This window comes from Sparus aurata, chromosome 19 (genome assembly GCF_900880675.1).
Source record: "Sparus aurata chromosome 19, fSpaAur1.1, whole genome shotgun sequence".
NCBI lineage: Eukaryota > Metazoa > Chordata > Actinopteri > Spariformes > Sparidae > Sparus > Sparus aurata.
In genome coordinates this window covers 30,717,050-30,744,281 of record NC_044205.1, presented here as the reverse complement: position 1 = coordinate 30,744,281, position 27,232 = coordinate 30,717,050, and the positions used below count along the sequence as shown (strand labels likewise).

General features: G+C 45.5%; 2 protein-coding genes across 5 annotated transcripts in view; both read right to left on the bottom strand.

The window, feature by feature from the left end:
* Positions 1 to 622: 622 nt before the first annotated feature.
* LOC115570407 (transmembrane protein 200C-like) lies at positions 623 to 17,396 on the bottom strand. Of its 4 annotated transcripts, none has more exons than XM_030398975.1 (6): positions 17,240 to 17,396; positions 14,697 to 14,883; positions 14,023 to 14,242; positions 13,898 to 13,930; positions 13,076 to 13,254; positions 623 to 2,110 (listed from the first exon to the last, which is right to left on the bottom strand). In XM_030398975.1, the coding sequence occupies exons 2-6, from the start codon at positions 14,801 to 14,803 to the stop codon at positions 1,003 to 1,005; spliced, it is 1,647 nt and encodes a 548-aa protein (XP_030254835.1). In that variant the 5' UTR covers positions 14,804 to 14,883; positions 17,240 to 17,396; the 3' UTR covers positions 623 to 1,002. The 4 variants fall into 4 exon arrangements, with proteins under 4 accessions (XP_030254835.1, XP_030254836.1, XP_030254833.1 ...); XM_030398976.1 differs by having other exon boundaries at positions 14,023 to 14,239; XM_030398973.1 differs by lacking the exons at positions 14,697 to 14,883; positions 17,240 to 17,396 and having other exon boundaries at positions 14,023 to 14,519.
* l3mbtl4 (L3MBTL histone methyl-lysine binding protein 4) overlaps positions 14,837 to 27,232 on the bottom strand; it is a 42,096-nt gene continuing 29,700 nt past the window's right edge. Inside the window, exon 18 of the mRNA XM_030398009.1 lies at positions 14,837 to 14,883. Coding sequence (XP_030253869.1) covers positions 14,837 to 14,883 — 47 coding nt within the window. The remainder of the gene's footprint in view (positions 14,884 to 27,232) is intronic.

Below are 27,232 nucleotides of genomic sequence, written 5' to 3'. Positions count from 1 at the left end.
CCAGTTTGTTTAAACAGGTCAAAGCAATCAATAAAAACTGTAAAATAGCATTGTTGCACCTTTAACTATGTGTATATTATTGTTACCATGACAGCGAAGATCATCTGACGACGACTGTGTGAGTCCTCTTTGTGAGTCCTGAATGAACAGAATGGTTTAACATCTCTCTGGTCAGACTCAGTAGTTTCTGTGAAGGTGTCCCACCGGCCCGGTTCTCTTTTATTCTCCTGCCGAAACTATACACTGCAATTTGTATTCTACATCTTTATGCAGATGATATTAAGATATACGCCTCAGACTCATCTCTTAATGTGACAGTCACAGAAGATATTTTTTACATATGAATTAGTTTCAAACACTCAAAATCTGTCATCTCACCATTAAATGTTTGGGATTCCTCAATTTTTTACATAATTTTATTAGAGTGAAACTGAAGTCAGACATCTGACTGTGTTTGTTCTCGTTCTCAGGTTTAAAAAAGAGTCCTGGCCTTAATGAGACTTTCTGTGCAGATCAATTATAAATAAATAAATAAATATTGTTGATATTTGTGTGAGATGTCCGTCAGTCTGTGAAGGTTCAATGTTGTGCTTGTTGATGTTAAACAGACAGAAGAACAAAGTGACATTCAGCAGCTCAAATGTTTTCTCTTCTGTGATGATGGATTATAAAACAGCCTGAACATTTCTGTTTCTTCTCTGATCGGCTGCACATGTAACATGAACACATAATGATTTAGTACAAAAACATTCCCACGTCTTTTTAATAAGCAGGCAGTCAGTTAACGAGCTGATTAATGCAAATAAAACAAAGTTCAGTTGTTAATTTCCTGTTGTGCTGTCATTGGTTCATCTGGAAGACTCCTTATTGCTACGACAACCAGTGTGACTCAACGGTCGTTTCATCAGTTTTGTGTTTCATTGTTTCTCACGTCCTGATCTCGGGCTGATGTCATCAAAAAGTCACATGAGCTCACAGTTTTGCTGTCAGACACTAAATCAACTATTGATTGGCCGACCCGTCTCCTCTGCCCTCCTCCTCCTGCCTCTGATCAGAATCCACCTGTGAAATCATCCTTAGCTTCTCTCTGTTGGAGTACTTCCTGTGTGATGTCACATGATGTGAGGATGTCACCTCTGTCGACTCAAACGATTCCTCCTCGCCATGTGTCAGTTTACTGTAACCTGTCGTGCTGCTGCTAGTCGGCAGGCTTTGCCTCCTGCAGGGTTGGGGCGGCGTGGATGAGGAGGAGGACAGGAGGTGAGACAAGGAGGACAGCGACAAGTGGGAGGGGGTGAGGGAGGAGGAGGAGAGGAGGAGCAGGGCCTTGGAGCCTCCTGGTGCCTCCCCATGGAAGCTGGAGGAGCTGCAGGAACCCTGGAAGGGTCTGCATTGTGGGGGGATGGAAGAGCACAGAGTAGTTGATGAACATGCATAAACCTCATCCTCCTTCACTTTGTCCTCCTGGTGGTGGCCTCCCCCCTCCCTCCCTCTCTCCTCCTCCCCCTCTGTGCTCCAGCTCGTACCGGCCCGAGCGGAGTGCCTCCTGCGGGGAGCAGCAGGCCGCGGCCGGCGCAGGGGTAAAGTGAAGGAACTGAGTGCCTCCTTATGCAGGGAGGTCCAGCAGGTTGGGAGATGGAGAGGGCTGAAGCTGAGGGAGACGGAGGAGGGGGTAGGAGGAGCAAGGGGCTGCTCCTGGTAGATACTGAACACAGTGCATCCTCCCTCTTCATCACTGCCCAAACCTCCTCCTCCTCCATCTTCTGGTTGCCTGGACAATGGCCCACCTCCTCCCTCTCCCCCTCCTCCTCCCTGACTCCAGTTCAACAGGGAGGCAGGGTATGCCCTGGGTTTGGTCTCCAGGCTCTTTGATTGGACATAGTTAACAAGGCCGTTGAGAGGATTGGTGGAGGAGCGGCGGGCAGAGGAGGTGTTGGGTTTACGGAGGCTGTGGAGGTCGATAACTGTGGAGTAAATGTCCCGCAGGTTGATGATTTTGGTCTTCTTGTCACGGTTCTCGTGGAGGACGGCGTTGGCACAGATGAAGAGGAAAATCCCTATGCCCATGATGAGAGGACCCAAGACCTTCAGCCTGTCAGAGTACAGATACCTGCAAAGACATCCAACAACAAACATCCAGCAGTTACAACAAGTCCACACCACAGAGTTCACCATCAAGTCTCTGACTGTGTTTACAGAGAGTGGGTTTATCAAAGCACACAAAAACAACACAAGGGAACCACCAGAAGCTTGTAAAGGTCACTGTGTCCCCCGAAAAGACACTTAGAACCTCTGAAAGATGTCAGGAGCTCTTAAGGGACTACCAGAGCCTCCTTAAGGATGAGTACAACCTCCTTTATAACCATGACAACCATCAATTATAGAACATGTAGAACTTCAGTTGCAACAAGAACTTCTAGAACTTCATAATGAACCACTAGAACCCTTTAAAAGACCATTTTAATCCTAAAATACCACTAGAGCCTCTTAAAGACCAACCAGAAACCGGCTGGTACCTCCTTAAAGACTACAGTAATCTCTTTAAGTGGCACAAGATCACCAGAGCCTCCTTAGGAAATATTAAGACAGAGTAAATAAACATTTCAACCTCCTCGTTGACCTTAAGAAGTACTTACTGGACTAACACTTGACAATTTCAACCTCTCACAGCACATTTGGAATCACCTCCATTACTAGAAGAACCAAGAGGACCACTAGAACCTCCAAAATTACCATTAGAACCGTGACAATGACGAGATTAGACTAGAATCATTTCAAGGACCACTCAAACCTTTGAAGGATCACGAGAAAACCTTGAAAGATCACAAGGAGCTCCAAAAACAGTCTCCAACTACATACTAGGCCATATGAACCATCTAAAGGACTGTTAAAACCTCCCAAGGGACCATTAGAACCTCCAAAAAGACCACTGAATCTCCTTGAACATTACTAGAACCTCTTTATACACTACTTGATCTCATAGGAACTACTAAATCCATTAAAGGACCATTAGAACTTCCTAAAGAACGACTGGTACCATTAAGAGGAACATACGAACCTCCTGCAGGACTACTAGACCCACTTAAATGATCACAAGTACCATTTAAAGGACTACTAAAACCTCAAAAGGGATCACTGGGACCCTTTAAAAGATGACTGTAGAACAGCCTACATGACTGTAGAACAGCCTAATTGACTGAAGAAAAGCCTACAGGACTGTAGAACAGCCTACAGGACTGTAGAACAGCCTACAGGACAGTAGAACAGCCTAAAGGACAGTAGAACAGCCCACAGGACTGTAGAACAGCCCACATGACTGAAGAACAGCCTACAGGACTGTAGAACAGCCTACAGGACAGTAGAACATCCTACAAGACAGTAGAACAGCCCACAGGACTGTAGAACAGCCTACAGGACTGTAGAACAGCCCACAGGACTGTAGAACAGCCTACAGGACTGTAGAACAGCCTACAGGACAGTAGAACAGCCCACAGGACTGTAGAACAGCCTACAGGACTGTAGAACAGCCTACAGGACAGTAGAACAGCCCACAGGACTGTAGAACAGCCTACAGGACAGTAGAACATCCTACAGGACTGTAGAACAGCCCACAGGACTGTAGAACAGCCTACAGGACAGTAGAACAGCCCACAGGACTGTAGAACAGCCTACATGACTGTAGAACAGCCTACATGACTGTAGAACAGCCCACAGGACTGTAGAACAGCCTACAGGACTGTAGAACAGCCTACAGGACAGTAGAACATCCTACAGGACTGTAGAACAGCCTACAGGACAGTAGAACAGCCTACAGGACTGTAGAACAGCCCACGGGACTGTAGAACAGCCTACATGACTGTAGAACATCCTACATGACTGAAGAACATCCTACATGACTGAAGAACAGCCCACAGGACTGTAGAACATCCTACATGACTGAAGAACAGCCTACATGACTGAAGAACAGCCTACATGACTGTAGAACATCCTACATGACAGTAGAACAGCCCACAGGTCTGTAGAACAGCCCACAGGACTGTAGAACAGCCTACATGACTGTAGAACAGCTCACAGGACTGTAGAACAGCCCACATGTCTGTAGAACAGCCTACAGGACTGTAGAACAGCCTACATGACTGTAGAACAGCCTACAGGACAGTAGAACAGCCCACAGGACTGTAGAACAGCCCACAGGACTGTAGAACAGCCTACAGGACAGTAGAACAGCCCACGGGACTGTAGAACAGCCTACATGACTGTAGAACAGCCTACAGGACTGTAGAACATCCTACATGACTGAAGAACAGCCCACAGGACTGCAGAACAGCCTACATGACTGAAGAACAGCCCACAGGACTGTAGAACAGCCCACAGAACTGTAGAACAGCCTACATGACTGTAGAACATCCTACATGACAGTAGAACAGCCCACAGGACTGAAGAACAGCCTACATGACTGAAGAACAGCCTACATGACTGTAGAACATCCTACAGGACAGTAGAACAGCCTACATGACAGTAGAACAGCCCACAGGTCTGTAGAACAGCCCACGGGACTGTAGAACAGCCTACATGACTGTAGAACAGCCCACAGGAATGTAGAACAGCCCACATGTCTGTAGAACAGCCTACAGGACTGTAGAACAGCCTACATGACTGTAGAACAGCCTACAGGACAGTAGAACAGCCCACAGGACTGTAGAACAGCCTACATGACTGTAGAACAGCCCACAGGACTGCAGAACAGCCTACATGACTGAAGAACAGCCCACAGGACTGTAGAACAGCCCACAGAACTGTAGAACAGCCTACATGACTGTAGAACATCCTACATGACAGTAGAACAGCCCACAGGACTGAAGAACATCCTACATGACTGAAGAACAGCCCACAGGACTGCAGAACATCCTACATGACTGAAGAACAGCCTACATGACTGAAGAACAGCCTACATGACTGTAGAACATCCTACAGGACAGTAGAACAGCCTACATGACAGTAGAACAGCCCACAGGTCTGTAGAACAGCCCACGGGACTGTAGAACAGCCTACATGACTGTAGAACAGCCCACAGGACTGTAGAACAGCCCACATGTCTGTAGAACAGCCTACAGGACTGTAGAACAGCCTACATGACTGTAGAACCGCCTACAGGACAGTAGAAGAGCCCACAGGACTGTAGAACAGCCCACAGGACTGTAGAACAGCCTACAGGACAGTAGAACAGCCCACGGGACTGTAGAACAGCCTACATGACTGTAGAACAGCCTACAGGACTGTAGAACATCCTACATGACTGAAGAACAGCCCACAGGACTGCAGAACAGCCTACATGACTGAAGAACAGCCTACATGACTGAAGAACAGCCTACATGACTGTAGAACAGCCTACATGACAGTAGAACAGCCCACAGGTCTGTAGAACAGCCCACGGGACTGTAGAACAGCCTACATGACTGTAGAACAGCCCACAGGACTGTAGAACAGCCCACATGTCTGTAGAACAGCCTACAGGACTGTAGAACTGCCTACATGACTGTAGAACAGCCTACATGACAGTAGAACAGCCCACAGGACTGTAGAACAGCCCACAGGACTGCAGAACAGCCTACAGGACTGAAGAACAGCCTACATGACTGAAGAACAGCCTACATGACTGTAGAACATCCTACAGGACAGAAGAACAGCCTACATGACAGTAGAACAGCCCACGGGTCTGTAGAACAGCCCACGGGACTGTAGAACAGCCTACATGACTGTAGAACAGCCCACAGGACTGTAGAACAGCCCACATGTCTGTAGAACAGCCTACAGGACTGTAGAACAGCCTACATGACTGTAGAACAGCCTACAGGACAGTAGAACAGCCCACAGGACTGTAGAACAGCCTACATGACTGTAGAACAGCCCACAGGACTGCAGAACAGCCTACATGACTGAAGAACAGCCCACAGGACTGTAGAACAGCCCACAGAACTGTAGAACAGCCTACATGACTGTAGAACCTCCTACATGACAGTAGAACAGCCCACAGGACTGTAGAACATCCTACATGACTGAAGAACAGCCCACAGGACTGTAGAACAGCCTACAGGACAGTAGAACAGCCTACATGACTGAAGAACAGCCTACATGACTGAAGAACAGCCTACATGACTGTAGAACATCCTACAGGACAGTAGAACAGCCTACATGACAGTAGAACAGCCCACAGGTCTGTAGAACAGCCCACGGGACTGTAGAACAGCCTACATGACTGTAGAACCGCCTACAGGACAGTAGAACAGCCCACAGGACTGTAGAACAGCCTACAGGACAGTAGAACAGCCCACGGGACTGTAGAACAGCCTACATGACTGTAGAACAGCCTACAGGACTGTAGAACATCCTACATGACTGAAGAACAGCCCACAGGACTGCAGAACAGCCTACATGACTGAAGAACAGCCTACATGACTGAAGAACAGCGTACATGACTGTAGAACATCCTACATGACAGTAGAACAGCCCACAGGTCTGTAGAACAGCCCTCGGGACTGTAGAACAGCCTACATGACTGTAGAACAGCCCACAGGACTGTAGAACAGCCCACATGTCTGTAGAACAGCCTACAGGACTGTAGAACTGCCTACATGACTGTAGAACAGCCTACAGGACAGTAGAACAGCCCACAGGACTGTAGAACAGCCCACAGAACTGTAGAACAGCCTACAGGACAGTAGAACAGCCCACGGGACTGTAGAACAGCCTACATGACTGTGGAACAGCCTACAGGACTGTAGAACATCCTACATGACTGAAGAACAGCCCACAGGACTGCAGAACAGCCTACATGACTGTAGAACAGCCCACAGAACTGTAGAACAGCCTACATGACTGTAGAACATCCTACATGACTGAAGAACAGCCCACAGGACTGTAGAACAGCCCACATGTCTGTAGAACAGCCCACGGGACTGTAGAACATCCTACATGACTGTAGAACAGCCCACAGGACTGTAGAACAGCCCACATGTCTGTAGAACAGCCTACAGGACTGTAGAACAGCCTACATGACTGTAGAACAGCCTACAGGACAGTAGAACAGCCCACAGGACTGTAGAACAGCCTACATGACTGTAGAACAGCCTACATGACTGTAGAACAGCCTACAGGACAGTAGAACAGCCCACAGGACTGTAGAACAGCCTACATGACTGTAGAACAGCCTACAGGACTGCAGAACAGCCTACATGACTGAAGAACAGCCCACAGGACTGTAGAACAGCCCACAGAACTGTAGAACAGCCTACATGACTGTAGAACATCCTACATGACAGTAGAACAGCCCACAGGACTGAAGAACATCCTACATGACTGAAGAACAGCCCACAGGACTGTAGAACATCCTACATGACTGAAGAACAGCCTACATGACTGAAGAACAGCCTACATGACTGTAGAACATCCTACAGGACAGTAGAACAGCCTACATGACAGTAGAACAGCCCACAGGTCTGTAGAACAGCCCACGGGACTGTAGAACAGCCTACATGACTGTAGAACAGCCCACAGGACTGTAGAACAGCCCACATGTCTGTAGAACAGCCTACAGGACTGTAGAACAGCCTACATGACTGTAGAACAGCCTACAGGACAGTAGAACAGCCCACAGGACTGTAGAACAGCCCACAGGACTGTAGAACAGCCTACAGGACAGTAGAACAGCCCACGGGACTGTAGAACAGCCTACATGACTGTAGAACAGCCTACAGGACTGTAGAACATCCTACATGACTGAAGAACAGCCCACAGGACTGCAGAACAGCCTACATGACTGAAGAACAGCCTACATGACTGAAGAACAGCCTACATGACTGTAGAACATCCTACATGACAGTAGAACAGCCCACAGGTCTGTAGAACAGCCCACGGGACTGTAGAACAGCCCACAGGACTGTAGAACAGCCCACAGGACTGTAGAACAGCCTACAGGACTGTAGAACTGCCTACATGACTGTAGAACAGCCTACAGGACAGTAGAACAGCCCACAGGACTGTAGAACAGCCCACAGGACTGTAGAACAGCCTACAGGACAGTAGAACAGCCCACGGGACTGTAGAACAGCCTACATGACTGTGGAACAGCCTACAGGACTGTAGAACATCCTACATGACTGAAGAACAGCCCACAGGACTGCAGAACAGCCTACATGACTGTAGAACAGCACACAGAACTGTAGAACAGCCTACATGACTGTAGAACATCCTACATGACTGAAGAACAGCCCACAGGACTGTAGAACAGCCCACATGTCTGTAGAACAGCCCACGGGACTGTAGAACAGCCTACATGACTGTAGAACAGCCTACAGGACAGTAGAACATCCTACAGGACTGTAGAACAGCCTACATGACTGTAGAACAGCCCACAGGACTGCAGAACAGCCTACAGGACAGTAGAACAGCCCACAGGACTGTAGAACATCCTACAGGACTGTAGAACAGCCTACATGACTGTAGAACAGCCCACAGGACTGCAGAACAGCCTACATGACTGAAGAACAGCCCACAGGACTGTAGAACAGCCCACAGAACTGTAGAACAGCCTACATGACTGTTGAACATCCTACATGACAGTAGAACAGCCCACAGGACTGAAGAACATCCTACATGACTGAAGAACAGCCCACAGGACTGTAGAACATCCTACATGACTGAAGAACAACCTACATGACTGTAGAACAGCCCACGGGACTGTAGAACATCCTACATGACTGTAGAACAGCCCACAGGACTGTAGAACAGCCCACATGTCTGTAGAACAGCCTACAGGACTGTAGAACAGCCTACATGACTGTAGAACAGCCTACAGGACAGTAGAACAGCCCACAGGACTGTAGAACAGCCTACATGACTGTAGAACAGCCTACATGACTGTAGAACAGCCTACAGGACAGTAGAACAGCCCACAGGACTGTAGAACAGCCTACATGACTGTAGAACAGCCTACAGGACTGCAGAACAGCCTACATGACTGAAGAACAGCCCACAGGACTGTAGAACAGCCCACAGAACTGTAGAACAGCCTACATGACTGTAGAACATCCTACATGACAGTAGAACAGCCCACAGGACTGAAGAACATCCTACATGACTGAAGAACAGCCCACAGGACTGTAGAACATCCTACATGACTGAAGAACAGCCTACATGACTGAAGAACAGCCTACATGACTGTAGAACATCCTACAGGACAGTAGAACAGCCTACATGACAGTAGAACAGCCCACAGGTCTGTAGAACAGCCCACGGGACTGTAGAACAGCCTACATGACTGTAGAACAGCCCACAGGACTGTAGAACAGCCCACATGTCTGTAGAACAGCCTACAGGACTGTAGAACAGCCTACATGACTGTAGAACCGCCTACAGGACAGTAGAACAGCCCACAGGACTGTAGAACAGCCCACAGGACTGTAGAACAGCCTACAGGACAGTAGAACAGCCCACGGGACTGTAGAACAGCCTACATGACTGTAGAACAGCCTACAGGACTGTAGAACATCCTACATGACTGAAGAACAGCCCACAGGACTGCAGAACAGCCTACATGACTGAAGAACAGCCTACATGACTGAAGAACAGCCTACATGACTGTAGAACATCCTACATGACAGTAGAACAGCCCACAGGTCTGTAGAACAGCCCACGGGACTGTAGAACAGCCCACAGGACTGTAGAACAGCCCACAGGACTGTAGAACAGCCTACAGGACTGTAGAACTGCCTACATGACTGTAGAACAGCCTACAGGACAGTAGAACAGCCCACAGGACTGTAGAACAGCCCACAGGACTGTAGAACAGCCTACAGGACAGTAGAACAGCCCACGGGACTGTAGAACAGCCTACATGACTGTGGAACAGCCTACAGGACTGTAGAACATCCTACATGACTGAAGAACAGCCCACAGGACTGCAGAACAGCCTACATGACTGTAGAACAGCACACAGAACTGTAGAACAGCCTACATGACTGTAGAACATCCTACATGACTGAAGAACAGCCCACAGGACTGTAGAACAGCCCACATGTCTGTAGAACAGCCCACGGGACTGTAGAACAGCCTACATGACTGTAGAACAGCCTACAGGACAGTAGAACATCCTACATGACTGTAGAACATCCTACAGGACAGTAGAACAGCCTACATGACTGAAGAACAGCCCACAGGACTGTAGAACAGCCCACAGAACTGTAGAACAGCCTACATGACTGTAGAACATCCTACATGACAGTAGAACAGCCCACAGGACTGAAGAACATCCTACATGACTGAAGAACAGCCCACAGGACTGTAGAACATCCTACATGACTGAAGAACAGCCTACATGACTGAAGAACAGCCTACATGACTGTAGAACATCCTACAGGACAGTAGAACAGCCTACATGACAGTAGAACAGCCCACAGGTCTGTAGAACAGCCCACGGGACTGTAGAACAACCTACATGACTGTAGAACAGCCCACAGGACTGTAGAACAGCCCACATGTCTGTAGAACAGCCTACAGGACTGTAGAACAGCCTACATGACTGTAGAACAGCCTACAGGACAGTAGAACAGCCCACAGGACTGTAGAACAGCCTATAGGACAGTAGAACAGCCCACGGGACTGTAGAACAGCCTACATGACTGTAGAACAGCCTACAGGACTGTAGAACATCCTACATGACTGAAGAACAGCCCACAGAACTGTAGAACAGCCTACATGACTGTAGAACAGCCTACATGACTGTAGAACATCCTACAGGACAGTAGAACAGCCTACATGACAGTAGAACAGCCCACAGGTCTGTAGAACAGCCCACAGGACTGAAGAACAGCCTACATGACTGAAGAACAGCCTACATGACTGTAGAACATCCTACAGGACAGTAGAACAGCCTACATGACAGTAGAACAGCCCACAGGTCTGTAGAACAGCCCACGGGACTGTAGAACAGCCTACATGACTGTAGAACAGCCCACAGGACTGTAGAACAGCCCACATGTCTGTAGAACAGCCTACAGGACTGTAGAACAGCCTACATGACTGTAGAACAGCCTACAGGACAGTAGAACAGCCCACAGGACTGTAGAACAGCCTACATGACTGTAGAACAGCCTACATGACTGTAGAACAGCCTACAGGACAGTAGAACAGCCCACAGGACTGTAGAACAGCCTACATGACTGTAGAACAGCCCACAGGACTGCAGAACAGCCTACATGACTGAAGAACAGCCCACAGGACTGTAGAACAGCCCACAGAACTGTAGAACAGCCTACATGACTGTAGAACATCCTACATGACAGTAGAACAGCCCACAGGACTGAAGAACATCCTACATGACTGAAGAACAGCCCACAGGACTGTAGAACATCCTACATGACTGAAGAACAGCCTACATGACTGAAGAACAGCCTACATGACTGTAGAACATCCTACAGGACAGTAGAACAGCCTACATGACAGTAGAACAGCCCACAGGTCTGTAGAACAGCCCATGGGACTGTAGAACAGCCTACATGACTGTAGAACAGCCCACAGGACTGTAGAACAGCCCACATGTCTGTAGAACAGCCTACAGGACTGTAGAACAACCTACATGACTGTAGAACAGCCTACAGGACAGTAGAACAGCCCACAGGACTGTAGAACAGCCTACATGACTGTAGAACAGCCTACATGACTGTAGAACAGCCTACAGGACAGTAGAACAGCCCACAGGACTGTAGAACAGCCTACATGACTGTAGAACAGCCTACAGGACAGTAGAACAGCCCACAGGACTGTAGAACAGCCTACGTGACTGTAGAACAGCCCACAGGACTGTAGAACAGCCCACATGTCTGTAGAACAGCCTACAGGACAGTAGAACATCCTACAGGACAGTAGAATAGCCCACAGGACTGTAGAACAGCCTACAGGACAGTAGAACAGCCCACGGGACTGTAGAACATCCTACATGACTGAAGAACAGCCCACAGGACTGTAGAACATCCTACATGACTGAAGAACAGCCTACATGACTGAAGAACAGCCTACATGACTGTAGAACATCCTACAGGACAGTAGAACAGCCTACATGACAGTAGAACAGCCCACAGGTCTGTAGAACAGCCCACGGGACTGTAGAACAGCCTACATGACTGTAGAACAGCCCACAGGACTGTAGAACAGCCCACATGTCTGTAGAACAGCCTACAGGACTGTAGAACAGCCTACATGACTGTAGAACAGCCTACAGGACAGTAGAACAGCCCACAGGACTGTAGAACAGCCTACATGACTGTAGAACAGCCTACATGACTGTAGAACAGCCTACAGGACAGTAGAACAGCCCACAGGACTGTAGAACAGCCTACATGACTGTAGAACAGCCCACAGGACTGTAGAACAGCCCACATGTCTGTAGAACAGCCTACAGGACAGTAGAACATCCTACAGGACTGTAGAACAGCCTACAGGACAGTAGAACAGCCCACAGGACTGTAGAACAGCCTACAGGACAGTAGAACAGCCCACGGGACTGTAGAACAGCCTACAGGACAGTAGAACAGCCCACAGGACTGTAGAACAGCCTACAGGACAGTAGAACAGCCCACAGGACTGTAGAACAGCCTACAGGACAGTAGAACAGCCCACAGGACTGTAGAACAGCCTACATGACTGAAGAACAGCCCACAGGACTGTAGAACAGCCTACATGACTGAAGAACAGCCCACAGGACTGTAGAACAGCCCACAGGACTGTAGAACAGCCTACATGACTGTAGAACATCCTACATGACAGTAGAACAGCCTACAGGACTGAAGAACATCCTACATGACTGAAGAACAGCCCACAGGACTGTAGAACATCCTACATGACTGAAAAACAGCCCACAGGTCTGTAGAACAGCCCACAGGACAGTAGAGCCCCCTACAAAACTGCGAAACCTCCTACATGACTCCTAGAACCTCCTTCAGTAGCCACATTAAAATTGGCATCCCTCTTTGATCAAACTGGAATCAAATTCCAGCAGCAGACCGAGGGAGGAGTTACTCACCTGTCCAGGAAATCCTCCAAAAAACCTTGTGGGAGATGCCAGCTGGTCCCGTTCACGAATTCTGTCCGGTTAAAACCGTCATCACCTCCTCCTTCTTCATCAACTCCTGCTCTATCTCCTTCACCTCCTTCTCTGCCGTGTCCTTCCTCTCCTTCAGGTTCCTCCTCCCTGTCTCCTCCCTGGATGCAGTCAGAGAGAAGTTTAATAAAAAACCTGTGACAGGTATAGTCACAAGTTTCAGCTCCACTTTTGTTTACTGCTTCTATAAACAACTCTCACATATCTTTAAGACTGAAAAGGGTACTAGTCTGTTCGTACTGGTCTACGTTCAGACTTTGGCCATATTAAAAAAAATTATATGAACAGCAAATCAAACAGCAGTAGATCTTTACTAAAGCCTGCAGCAGTAGGGTTAGTCAGACTGTTGAGAATGTTGTCAGAATAACAACATCAGCCTGTCAGAGACAAAAACACTTTCAGTGGATGTAACTTTGATGGTCACTCTTGCCCCAAAGGATTACATTGCCACTGAGAAATCTACTGGACCGATTCCAAAACTTTTGATAGGTATGAATCATTTACATGCCAGAAAATGGTAATATAAGACGCAGGTTTTAAAAATGACGGAATTCCCCTTTCACATGACACTTCAACAGTCTGTTTAGCATAAAGTCTCTTCTTTGTGCTGCTGAGCTGCACAGCTTCAGTCCAACTCTCCTCCATCATCGGAGCAGAGCGACTCCTCTGCTGATGATTCAAATTGCAGTTTCAACTTAGACCAACGCTGACGTGAGAGTGTCCTAAGGCTCCTGCCGTATTTACCTGGAGTTGGTTTCCCTCGTTATGGCTGTTCCCCTGTAAGGCAGAAGTATTTTGAGCTACTAATAAAGTCAGAGATGGAGAATCTGCCTGCTGGGAACAACCGTGTTCTGTTCTACGACCCTCACCTGATTGTCAGCAGGTGCAGGTGTGGAATCCCTGGAGGACACTGAAGCCATGGTGGCGCCCTCCTGTGGCCCAGCGCTGAAGAACAGTCCGCCTCGAGGCCAGTAGCCCAGAGCCGCCATGACCATGCCCACCAGCAGGACAAGGATCCCGAGCGCCGCCACCAGACCCGAGACTGAAACCAGCTTCAACTTCCCTTTCACCACCACCACTTCGCTCCTTCTGAGGGGGCAGGAAGTGACATCATCATGTGCTGAATCCCCACAAAATGTTTTCAAATCTCTACCCAAAATGTCCAAAGTGTTTGTGGAGTTCAACACTGGTGTCCCAGCCAGTGCAGCATGTGAGCGGCTGTCTGATAAAACCTTTGAGAGACTTCTCATGTGTCGTGTCAACTTATTTCTGCTGGCATGTGAATCTTTTGTAGACTATTATATTTTGTTTCATATACACCATATGTTGATTTATTTAATGCTGAGTTAAATGAGTATAATGAGTAGTTGCTAAAGCTACTTTTTTTTAGCAGTAGTTTTACAAACTACATTTCATCAGGGGTAGAAATGTAGTTTGTTCAAACTGCTGCCAGGCTGAACTATATGTAGTTTTACAAGCTACGCTTGTAAAGTAGCTTCCCCAACACTGTGTGTGTGTGTGTGTGTGTGTGTGTGTGTGTAACCTCTTCTTCTTGCTCTTCCTCTTGTGAGTGTGTGGTTTGTGTGGTTTGGACCTCAGTGAGTCCTGTCGCCGTGCATTGATCCGCAGAAGGCCGCCAGTCGCAATCATTACCACCCACCAATCAGACGGTAGCTCAGCAGGCTAAGCCCCGCCCACCGCCACCTCACCTGGACTCGGCCACCAACTTCCTGTCAGAGAGAGAGAAAGAGAGATAGTTAGGTCTTCCTGTTAGTCTGAAGAGACACTGACAAAGTAATACTAATTCACACTCACAATGAACCAGAATCAGAATCCTATTTAGAACCAGAACAAGAAGCAGAGTCAGAGTCAAAATCAGAACCAGAACTACAATCAGAACCAGAACTACAATCAGAACCAGATTCAGAGTCAGAGTCAGAGTCAGAGTCAGAACCCGAATTAGAATCCTCTTTCTAGGTCAAAATGTGTCAACATTCATGGACTTGACATCGGTTTACTGCTCTCAGTGATCTCACACAGAAACAGACAAACAGGTTGAGGCATGTTGGACCTCCTCAGCAGGAACACCAAGATCCTTCTCTGCTGGGCCCTCTTGATAAAGAAGTCCCTTCAGGTCCTGGGAGACAGTAGATCCAGAAACTCGAATGTTTCCACAGCAGGTAGTGTTGTTGAATAGTGTAGCAGTGTCTGCAGATGTCCACTCAGTGCAGTGGAAGCAGGCCTGTAATTCCTGCTTTGCCTCATTGGTTTCTCTCTTTAGAGTTGTGAACACAAGCTGAGCAGATTTTAGTGTCGGCCTCACATGGAGTCGAGGCGTTAATGTCCTGTGTCAGGTGTGTGGTCAGCCAGGTGTTGTAACGCCTCAGTTATAGGTCTGAGCTGAGACGTAAACAGCGTACAGTATAAATGAAATACAATCCATTGTGAAATCTATGAAAATAGTCTATGTGAGGTCACTGACATTTGTACACGAAGGTTTGTTAATGTAGAGCCGTCCCACGCCTCCCCCCGTCTTCCTGATCGCCCTATCATGCAGTCTGCTCAGAGCACATCAAACCCTGCACTTGTAGTGTGAGTCCAGTATATGTGCACTTTGCCAGACTTTGGTGAAGTGGAAGGTGGCAGACCGGCAAAAGTGCGTGTTCACTCTGTTTAGGAGCAACAGTTCATAGCAACACTTCAGCTGTCCCAGCTTAATAGATTGTTTACCATCGACCACTTCCTGCTGCTCCTCGGACTCGAAGCTAGAAAACACTCTCATTCAGTGACAAACAGAGAAAAAATCTGATCAGTGGATTCACAAGAGACAGTCCTCCTGTGTATGTAATCAAAGAGGAACAGCTGACAAAAACAGAGGAAGCACTAGAGAGTCCAGCACAGAGGCCGCCGTGAAGGGCGCCATTTTAGAGATACACAAAGCTACACAGAGACTTCAAACAACTACAGATTCACTCCAAATGAAAACAAAGAGACAAAGTGACACAAAATGACTACAGAGACTTGAAACACTAAAAGAGCTGCTATTGTTGACATAAATCCATTTTTATAATTTCGTTTTTTCGTTAATTGTAATGACTAAACACCGTGTCTAATAATAATGAACACTTCAAATGTTTCTTAACACATTTTTCCGGTGTGTGTTTGTGGACTACACTGAAACTCCCACAGTGCAATGCACTCGCCCTCTGGCTGACAGTCTGCGTTTATTAAAGTGACCTCAGAGCTGCGAGTGAAACACGTCTCCCATCATGCACTGGTGCTCCTCCACAGGAGAGTCTGACTGTGAATCACATCTGTGCCTCCTCCGCCTCCTACAGCCATCAATACTGATCAATACTGGCACATACCGATCAATACATGAAGATACTGATCATCAGTATTGACACAAACTGATCAATATAAACAGATAAACTGATCAATATTGACAATAATGATCAATACTGACACTGACACACTCAAATCATTACAGACAGATGCTGACCAATAATTATCAATATTGATTATTAGATACACATCCAGATCAATACTCTGTAATCCAATAAGTACAACACTGACTTCTCTGTTCGTTGCCAATCAATAGTATTTGTGACTGATCAATTCTACTCAATACAGATTGATGCTATTAATCAATACTGATAAATAATGACAACTAACAGAGTAGAATTGAAACGTTGTGGAATAGAGCAGTATTGATCAGTATTGGTTAGTATTGTTCAGAGGATATCAATCATTGGAGCAGAACACTGATCGATATCGTTCCGCACTGATCGATAAGAGAACATACAGACAACATTTAGAGAACGTACAGAGAACATACACACAACATTCAGACAACATACAGAGAACATTCAGACAACATACATAGAACATATAGACAACATTCAGACAACATACACACAACATTCAGACAACATACATAGAACATTCAGACAACATACACACAACATTCAGACAACATACATAGAACATATAGACAACATTCAGACAACATACACACAACATTCAGACAACATACATAGAACATACAGACAACATTCAGAACACAAAAGAATAAAATGTTCTCACTGTTGCAGCTTCATCGCTTAATCTCCCTCCTCTTTCCTCTTCATCCTCCTCCTCCTCCTCCTCCTCCTCCTGCTGCTGCTGCTGCTCCGATGTTTCCTCCTCTTCCTCCTCTCTGAATCTGTTCTCCTCCCGTCGTTTCCACACGTCGTCTCCTCCCGTCGTCTCCCCCTCTGCTCCCCCTCCCCCATCTCTCTCTCTCTTTCTCTCTCTCTGTTCTGCAGTGATGAGTGAAACGGAGAGAGTGAGAGAGAGAGATGGGTTAATGCAACAGAGAGAGAGAGAGATGGGTTAATCCAACAGAGAGACAGACAGGTTAATCCAACAGAGAGACAGACAGACAGGTTATTCCAACAGAGAGAGAGACAGGTTATTCCAACAGAGAGAGAGACAGGTTATTCCAACAGAGAGAGAGACAGACAGGTTATTCCAACAGAGAGAGAGACAGGTTATTCCAACAGAGAGAGAGACAGGTTATTCCAACAGAGAGAGAGACAGGTTAATCCAACAGAGAGAGACAGACAGACAGGTTAATCCAACAGAGAGAGAGAGACAGACAGGTTATTCCAACAGAGAGAGCGACAGGTTAATCCAACAGAGAGAGAGAGAGACAGGTTAATCCAACAGAGAGACAGACAGACAGGTTATTCCAACAGAGAGAGAGACAGGTTAATCCAACAGAGAGAGAGAGAGAGGTTAATCCAACAGAGAGAGAGAGGCAGACAGGTTAATCCAACAGAGGGAGAGACAGACAGGTTAATCCAACAGAGAGAGAGACAGACAGGTTAATCCAACAGAGAGAGAGACAGACAGGTTAATCCAACAGAGAGAGAGACAGGTTAATCCAACTGAGAGAGAGACAGGTTAATCCAACAGAGAGAGAGAGACAGACAGGTTAATCCAACAGAGAGAGAGAGAGACAGACAGGTTAATCCAACAGAGGGAGAGAGAGACAGACAGGTTAATCCAACAGAGAGAGAGACAGACAGGTTAATCCAACAGAGAGAGAGACAGACAGGTTAATCCAACAGAGGGAGAGAGAGACAGGTTAATCCAACAGACGGAGAGATAGACAGGTTAATCCAACAGAGGGAGAGACAGACAGGTTAATCCAACAGAGAGAGAGACAGGTTAATCCAACAGAGAGAGAGAGACAGACAGGTTAATCCAACAGAGAGAGAGACAGACAGGTTAATCCAACAGAGGGAGAGACAGACAGGTTAATCCAACAGAGGGAGAGAGAGACAGGTTAATCCCACAGAAAGAGACAGACAGGTTTGTCTGTCTCTTTCTGTGGGATTAACCTGTCTCTCTCTCTCTCTGTTGGATTAACCTGTCTGTCTCTTTCTTTCTGTGGGATTAACCAATCCCACAGAGAGAGAGAGACAGACAGGTTAATCCCACAGAAAGAAAGAGACAGACAGGTTAATCCAACAGAGAGAGAGAGAGAGACAGGTTAATCCAACAGAAAGAAAGAGACAGACAGGTTAATCCAACAGAAAGAAAGAGACAGACAGGTTAATCCAACAGAGAGAGAGAGAGACAGGTTAATCCCACAGAAAGAGACAGACAGGTTAATCCAACAGAGAGAGAGACAGGTTAATCCAACAGAAAGAAAGAGAGAGACAGGTTAATCCAACAGAGAGAGAGACAGACAGGTTAATCCAACAGAAAGAAAGAGAGAGACAGACAGGTTAATCCAACAGAGAGAGAGACAGACACGTTAATCCAACAGAGAGAGAGACAGACAGGTTCATCCAATAGAGACAGAGACAGGTTTATCCAACAGAAAGAGAGAGAGACAGGTTAATCCAATAGAGAGAGAGACAGGTTCCTCTAACAGACAGACAGTAATGCCACGTGATTCGTCGTCGGAGATAAACAGCAGCATTTTTAGTCACATGAATGATGAAATCATCAGTTCAACTGTTTCAACAACTGTCACACCAGAGACACTAAACAAACACCTGTCTGTCTCTCACCTCCTCATCCCTCTGTTTCTGTCTGTGTCTGTCTGCCTGTCTGTCTGCCTGTCTGTCTCTCAGCAGTGGGTGGTGCTGCTGCTGGTTCTGGGATGTTCTTGTTGCTAGGAGACGGAGCTGAGCAGCTCTGCAGCATCTGAATAATTTGTCTCTGTTCAAATGTTCTCTGAGGAAGTTTGTCCCTGCAGAGACTCTGTAGCTGCTGCATCAGATCTGTCCTCGCTAAATCCAGACACTAATTTAGTTTGTCTATACGGTCTAAAAGTGGCGTTACACAGTTTTATAATGACTTGTTTTGAACAACACTACATGGTCACATTTGTGTGGCAGGAGACTTTAACTCCTACACTGGGTCAGTCCTCAGGTGTGGACGCCTCACAGCTGCAGAGTGAAAGATCATACAACACTTTATGTGTGAGTTCAATCTCTGATATCTGGAGGAATAGGAATCCTTCCAGACGGGAATATTCATGTCATTCTGCTACACATCACTCTCATGCCCACATAGACTGTTTCCTCATTTCTAAGCCAGTGTGAATGACTCAGTGTACGAAGGTGTTGTCATTTCAGATCATGTGCTACTAATCAACTGCACTGTAAAGGCAGCTGCCAAGAGCCCAGCCATGTGGAGATTAAGCCCACGATGGCTACATGATACTCATCAAAGAGCTATAAAATTACCTGTGGTGTCCCTCAAGGCTCAATTTTAGGTCCCACACTTTTTAATCTATATATGCTGCCACTTGGGAGCGTCATCAGGAAGCACGGCATCAACTTCCACACTTATGCTGATGACACACAGCTGTATATCGCCATGTCTCCTGATGACCCGGGGCCAGTCGATGCCCTTTTTAACTATATTTTAGATCTCAAGTTATGGATGGCAAAACATTTTCTTCAGCTCAACCAGGACAAAACCGAGATCTTATTTATTGGTTCTGAAGCTCAAAGACAGAGGATTAATATACAATTGAACGCCCTGGCATTAAACCCGACTAGCCAAGTAAAAAGCCTTGGAGTTATTTCAGATTCAGACCTCAGTTTTAACCCACACATCAGAAACATAACTAAGACAGCTTTTATCATCTACAAAACATTGCCAGAGTACGACCGTTCCTTTCCACAGCCAGTACAGAGACACTAATGCATGCTTTTATCACCTGTCGCATTGACTATTGCAACGCTCTACTTTCTGGTCTCCCAAAAAAGAACATAGCTCAACTACAACTGCTCCAAAACTCTGCAGCACGGGTGTTGACTAAGACCAGAAAGAGAGCATACATCACACCGATTTTAAAGTCTCTGCACTGGCTACCTGTCTGCTTCAGGATTGATTTTAAGATCATTTTATTAGTTTTCAAAGCTCTTAATGGCCATGGGCTTTTATTTTGGCAGAATTCCTTATGAATACTCCCCTCCCTAAATTGAGTGCATTGGAAAGAGATTATCTGGAGGCACCTGTTGGGACCCACAGATGAAGTCATTCATTGTGGATTTCAAAATGGACTCTGAAATGAACTCAGTGTCCCAGAATTCCCCATTCTTCACACCTAGGTGCAGAATTCAGGTTTGAGCTACTATTGGTCAGGGTGACAGACCCCCTGCTGATCAGGTAGTCAAAACCCCAGAGCATTCAATGTTCTCTCTCTCACTCAACGCGCTCTACTCCTTTAACTTTGGATCTTCAAGGGCTCCTCTCCACCTCCCCCCACGGGGCTGCCTGCCTTCTAGATCCCTTCTTCTGGGCCCAACAAGCTGTGGAGAGCTGCAAGCTGCATTGGCAGCAGGCCCAAAGAACTTCTCCTCACTGCAGCGACACGAGGTCCTGCCAATCTGAGGATCTAAGGAACACCAAGCAGGTTAGCACCGAGCTGCTATCCTTACAAAGTAAAGGAGCGACCAGTTTCCTCCTCTGCCGACTTTCATCAAACCTTGCACAGCAAGAGCAGCTTGTTCAACCTTGGAGCCCCAACTTTCTCCTGCAACCGCCAGCACCTTCTCCTCAAAGACTGGTAATGTTGAACTGGGCTTAGATAGCAAACCATAGCACGGCTAAGCACAGGACTTTAAACTCTGGTTGATGTAATGTGTTCAATTGATGTGTTTGTTCAATGTTTTGGTGTTATGGTGACCTCGAGTCAAGTTATTGGTAGTTTGCTTTCCTAGACGGCTAATTCGACATTAGTCGAGTTATGCTTCACACAGACTCAGGGTCTCTGCATGCAACTAACCATCTTCTATAACCTGGCACCACGTCACACACACATACATACTCACAGACACACACATTCCTGGAGGCTAGAGCATATCACACCCACATGTGATATCATTGACCGCCATTGTTCCTTTGTTCTGCCAGGCACTCGCACACACACACACACACACACACACACACACACTGGTATAGTACATGTTAGTTAGATTGTGTGTTTCCATTTTGTGTTAAATAAAAGATCTTGAACCTTCTTGCTGTCTATTTAATATTGTACATGAGTGAATTTTGCCAACCTCTACACTGTCAAGAACTCCAAAATCCTTCAACCATTACTAGCTGTTATGGTGAATTTGGTTGTATTTATTAAGTTAATTATTAACCAGAGTTATAAACAGTTCAGTACGTTTTTATGAGACTGATTTAGTAAAATTGCTATCTTTTTTCCCTTCTTCAAGGGTGGTGCCCCGAGGTGATCTAATGCAAATTGGATCATATTATTTATCATAATTAATAATTATCCCAAATAATCATTAATTATTATTGATAGCCAAATTTAACCTAAATCCCCCTTTTATTGTTGTTAAACACACCTTAACCGGGCCTTGTGTAAGGTGAGGTCCAACATAAATGGTGCCCCGTGGGAGGCAGTGTACTGTTGGCAATCATTCATAAATGTGCAATATTAATTTCAGCATAATTTGAACAGTGCTAAAATGTAAGATTCACATCTTGAACCATTTAGCCAAAAGTATTTACATTTAACTACTAGTCTACCACAGGAGTAGGCGTTGATTTGTACTTACAAACAATTGCAGTGTGATGAGAATTGATTTATCAATTTTATAACCCATTTGATTAACCAAAATCTTTTAGGTTATTAACTGCCGCTTTGAGCCATTTGCTAATGCCGCTATCGATTCAAGTTGAAAGTGCTCTGTAGAAATTCTGAGAATTTCAGTTCAGCATTTGAATATCCCGTATTCAATGCATTGTAGCCAAGCTGTTGATGACAATTTAAGTGTTCCTCGTGTTAATCACAGCGTGCCACCCGCCCTGTGACCCAAAGAAGTTTATATCTGGCTGTTACTGCCGTGCATTTCAGCCTGAGTAAGAGGTAGAGCCAGACGACGTTCTGTGGTCACACACGGCAGCAAGCTATCCACTGAGTGAGGGAACCTCATGTGATGTGAAATTACTCCACCACGTCTGTGTTTCGTGCGGGGCATTCGCACCGGATAGGCGAAATCTGTGTTTTAACTCGAATTTACTGACAATATCGCCTATGATAATGATATGATAAGATGTCAATGCTCTGCAATAGACATTGTTGACCTTGCTGGACTCACATATGACAGACGTGGTTACAGCTCCCTCTCCTCCAGGGAAACTGTTGGGCTGTCTGACTAAGAGCAGCCTCATACTGGTTTGAACATCTGTCACTGCTGCAGTGGATCAGGATGGAAGAAAACCACAACTTCTAAAATACCTCCACCTTTTTTCTGCAGATTTAGCCACTCTGAATGAGCACACTGCAAACCCCTTTGTTGGAGAAACACTGAGGGCACAAGGTGCTAAGTTTTCTTCGTGAAAATGCTCCCCTATCACAGTTTTCACCTGTCTGAGGGAACAGAAACTTCGATCAGGTACTGATGACCTTGGTTTTAAGTTCTGGGCAGACAGAAGCATCAGTAAGATTTTTGATCTGTATGAGAATGATAAAATTTTAAGTTTTAATGAGTTCAAGCAAAAGTTTAGCTTTGACTCTTCAGATAAGAAGCTTCCTAACAAAGACACAGAACTGTAAATCTTCCCGGCCAAAATTCTTTAGAAAAAACAATTCTGATCCGTTAAGGAGCCGCTGGATTCATCTCAAAGTGATATCAGATTATCACAGCTGCAGGAAAAGAATCTTCAGAGGATGAAAGATGAGCATGGTGTTCAGACCTTAAAGAAGAAATCACTGTAGAAGAGCTGCAGGATATACACTATATTACCAAAAGCAATGCAAAGAGTCAGACTCCAGTGGAGTAAAGCACGCTGACACTGGACTCTAGAGCAGTGGAGACGTGTTCTCTGGAGTGATGAATCGCATTTCTCCATCTGACAATCTGATGGACGAGTCTGGGTTTGGAGGTTGCCAGGAGAACGGTACTTGTCTGACTGCATTGTACCAAGTGTAAAGTTTGGTGGAGAGGGATTATGGTGTGGGGTTGTTTTCAGGAGTTGGACTTGGACCCTGAGTTCCAGTGAAAGGAACTCTGAATGCTTCAGCATACCAAGAGATGTTGGACGATTCCATGCTCCCAACTCTGTGGGAACAGTTTGGGGACGGCTCCTTCCTGTTCAACATGACTGTGCACCAGTGCACAAAGCAGCTCCATAGAGACATGATGAGAGAGTTTGGTGTGGATGAACTTGACTGGCCTGCACAGAGTCCTGACCTCAACCTGATAGAACACCTTTGGGATGAATTAGAGCGCAGACTGAGAGCCAGGCCTTCCTGTCCAGCATCAGTGTGTGACCTCACTAATGTGCTTCTGGAAGAAAGGTCAAAAATTCCCATAAACACTCCTGAACCTTGTGGAAAGCCTTCAGAAGAGTTGAAGCTGTTATAGCTGCAAAGGGACCGATGTCATATTAAACCCTCTGGATTAAGAATGGTGTCAGGCCTGGACTAGAAGGAGGACTCAGATGCAGAGTAAATTCGAAATCAACAGGCTTTTATTCTGAAATTTCAAATGCTCTTAGACAGAGTGTCAAAACAGGCTGAGAAAAAAATACCTGACTTATCTTAGAACAAGGCAAGGGAAAAGAAAAGAAAACTCCTAAAAAGAAAACCACTCTAACAGAGGGACACAACTAGAAAGAAAGGGAAACAAAAAAAACAAAAAAAATCACTCCACAGGAGGAAAACAAAAGACTGCAAACTGACTACACTGCAAAAGCTTGGCTATAAAAGGTACAAAAAAATAAATAAATAAAAATCACTCCAACAGAGGAAGACAAAAAGCTCTCGAACAAAACTACACTATCAGACTAAGCTGGGAAAATTTAACAAACAAAAATCACTCCAACAGAGGAAAGAAAAGGCTATAAACATAAACTGCGAGACTGAGCTGCGCTTTAAAAATTATTTACAAAAAATTACTTTCCAAGAGGCAAAAGAAAACAGAATTACCTACAATGATTAAGATGATTAGACAAGATGAAGACTGTGGCAAAAGGCCGGGGTGCACGACGGAACGAGACACTCTGGCACAAGACAAAGGGAGACGTGGACTATAAGACACATGAGGGTGATGGGGAACAGGTGGAAACAATCAGGTATCAGGGGAGACGTCAGACCGGTGACACATAAGGAACGGCAAGTGACCTGGAACGAGAGGAGAGTTAGAATTTCAAAATAGAACAGGAAGTTCACGAGACAAAACCCAGAACGAGACAATACCTCACCGCTGTGTGACAAATGGGATGTCACTTAAGTTCATATGCGAGTCAAGGCAGGTGAGCGAATACCTTGTGTATGCTTCCAAGGCCAAACAATAAATACAAGGTTCAAACTCCTCCAGTACAAATGGTTGATGAGAACAAACCTCACTCCGGAACTACTGCAGCACATTTACCCTAACACACCAGAGACTAGTGTCATGTGTGGGTTACACAGCTCCTCTCACTGCCTCTGGGAATGAACCCACATTCAACTACTCTGGAAAGAGATTATTGCAGTTGTATCCGTCTTTATTAAGGAACAACTTCCACTATGTCCCAAACTTTGTATGTTTGTATGTTTCCCAGCGATAGATGATGGTCATATTTTGTCTTCTTGAAGCTAAACATAAAATTGCATTGGGAAGTCTGCTCACAGACCGAGCAGACGAGTCTGGGTTGAGGGGCTGCTGCAGTGCCTTGCTCAAGAGAGACTTATGTATGTTATCAAAGGGAAATATTACACTTATGTAAAGATGTGGGGACGATTATATTACAGCTTTGTAGTCTACTGTTTTTATTTTAGTTTATTACATTTCTTTTCTTTTTTACTTTATTTGTTTCATGAAAATCAATGACCACATTATGAAATACGGGAGCATCTGTCTGTGGGGTACAATCTGTGTCACCTGTGCAGGTACATGATTGTCACTCCTTATTGTTATTCTTTTCTTTTCCTTATAAGCCACAATGAGAAACAGTCAGTTACCAAACCAGTAACATATTCCACTAATATCTGCATGTTTGGAAGTGCCTTGTTCTGTTTTGTGTGTTTGTATTATAAAAACATTTGTCAAAAAATGATCTGTCCTCACTCACACTCACCTGCTGTGAATTCTGGGTAAATCAGAGCAAGACTGGTGGGAAAATGTTGAGTCATAAAAGGACAAAAATGAATACAAACTGGCGTTGACATCCAAACTGAAGTGTGTGTGTGTGTGTGTGTGTGTGTGTGTGTGTGTGTGTGTGTGTGTGCGCGCGACCTCCTGCTCCTCTCAATTCATATTTTTCCTTTTGCTAGATTTTATCAACTCAAATCATTGTTGCCAATCTGACGCTAACATGCTAATGCTTTTCTCATAGATGCTAACATGTTAACATTAATCTCAAAGATGCTAATATGCTAATGATAATCTGACAGATGCTAACAGGCTAACAACCAACATACAGTTCCTGTTTGTGAAACAATCAGAAGAGAGAAACAGATTTCTAACTGGATTTATAGACCACAGAACAGAGACGTCAGATTAGAAACTTTATTGATCTCATCAAACACTGACAGAAATAAAACATCAGCGGATTGTTGCAAACATTAAAACAAGCTGGACCTGAGGGAGCTGTGACATCACAGTGACATCAGCAGGGAGGAGGAGTCAGAGCGAACTCAGCAGGAATGACACACAGGAATACAAATATATATACTCATATATAAACTTTATAATAGAAATCTATAGACACAGTAGAGACTCTTAAGAACACTAGAGAGAATAAAATTATAAATATAAACTATTTTTCAAAATTACTTTAAAGCTTATGTCAGCCACTCTTCACAAACTGACCAATCATAGCAGAGGAGGTGGGACAAAGAGTAAAATCCTGAGAGTTGTTCAGGTGGAAATCACATAATTACAGTGGAGGCGGAGCAACAGTGTGATGTCATCAAGTGTTTCCTGTTTCAGTCCTGCGTGATGTTTATTAACGAGCCCTTACAATAATTAAAAACAGCTGAAACTGATCAGATGGTTTTGTTATTATAAAATATGTTAATTGTGATTTAATATGAATCTCATAATTTTTAAATGATGCTATACCAACAAATGAGACCTTTAACTCTTAACAATCTTTTTAACTGTCACATTAAAATGTCTGAAGATATTACAGAAAATGTAGAAAACTGATCTCAACTTTAAACTTTTTACGTGAGTTTTTTTTAAGGAGCCAATCAGCTGTCAGCAGCCATGTTGTCTCCAGACCACCTGTCATCACAGAACGTGTGTCTTTTACCACTCGACATCCCAGAATCCTTTGCACACTGGGGCTGGTTTTGATTCAGTAACCTGAAGACCCATAGGAGCCTGAAATGGAGCTCAGGTGCATCATGAAGTCACATGACCCACACCTGAGGATCTGAGTGGTGATTGGATGAAAGATGGGAGTTCACAGGTCGTCAATCAGGTCTCTGGATTGTTTCGGTCACGATTTGTCTGTTGGTATCCTCTGTGTGTGATTGGCTCCTGTCCTCTGCCTGGGATTGAGTCCTATCCTGAGTGTGGGATTGGCTTGTGTCCTCTTTGTGTAAGTGGCTCCTGTCCT

Excerpts from the sequence above, each read along its gene's own strand:
- LOC115570407 (XM_030398973.1), bottom strand. The coding sequence starts at position 14,403 with ATGAGAAGTCTCTCAAAGGTTTTATCAGACAGCCGCTCACATGCTGCA. Across the intron at positions 13,931-14,022 it reads CTGCACCTGCTGACAATCAG|GGGAACAGCCATAACGAGGG; the intron begins GTGAGGGTCGTA and ends TCTGCCTTACAG. Across the intron at positions 13,255-13,897 it reads ACGAGGGAAACCAACTCCAG|GGAGGAGACAGGGAGGAGGA; the intron begins GTAAATACGGCA and ends GACTGCATCCAG.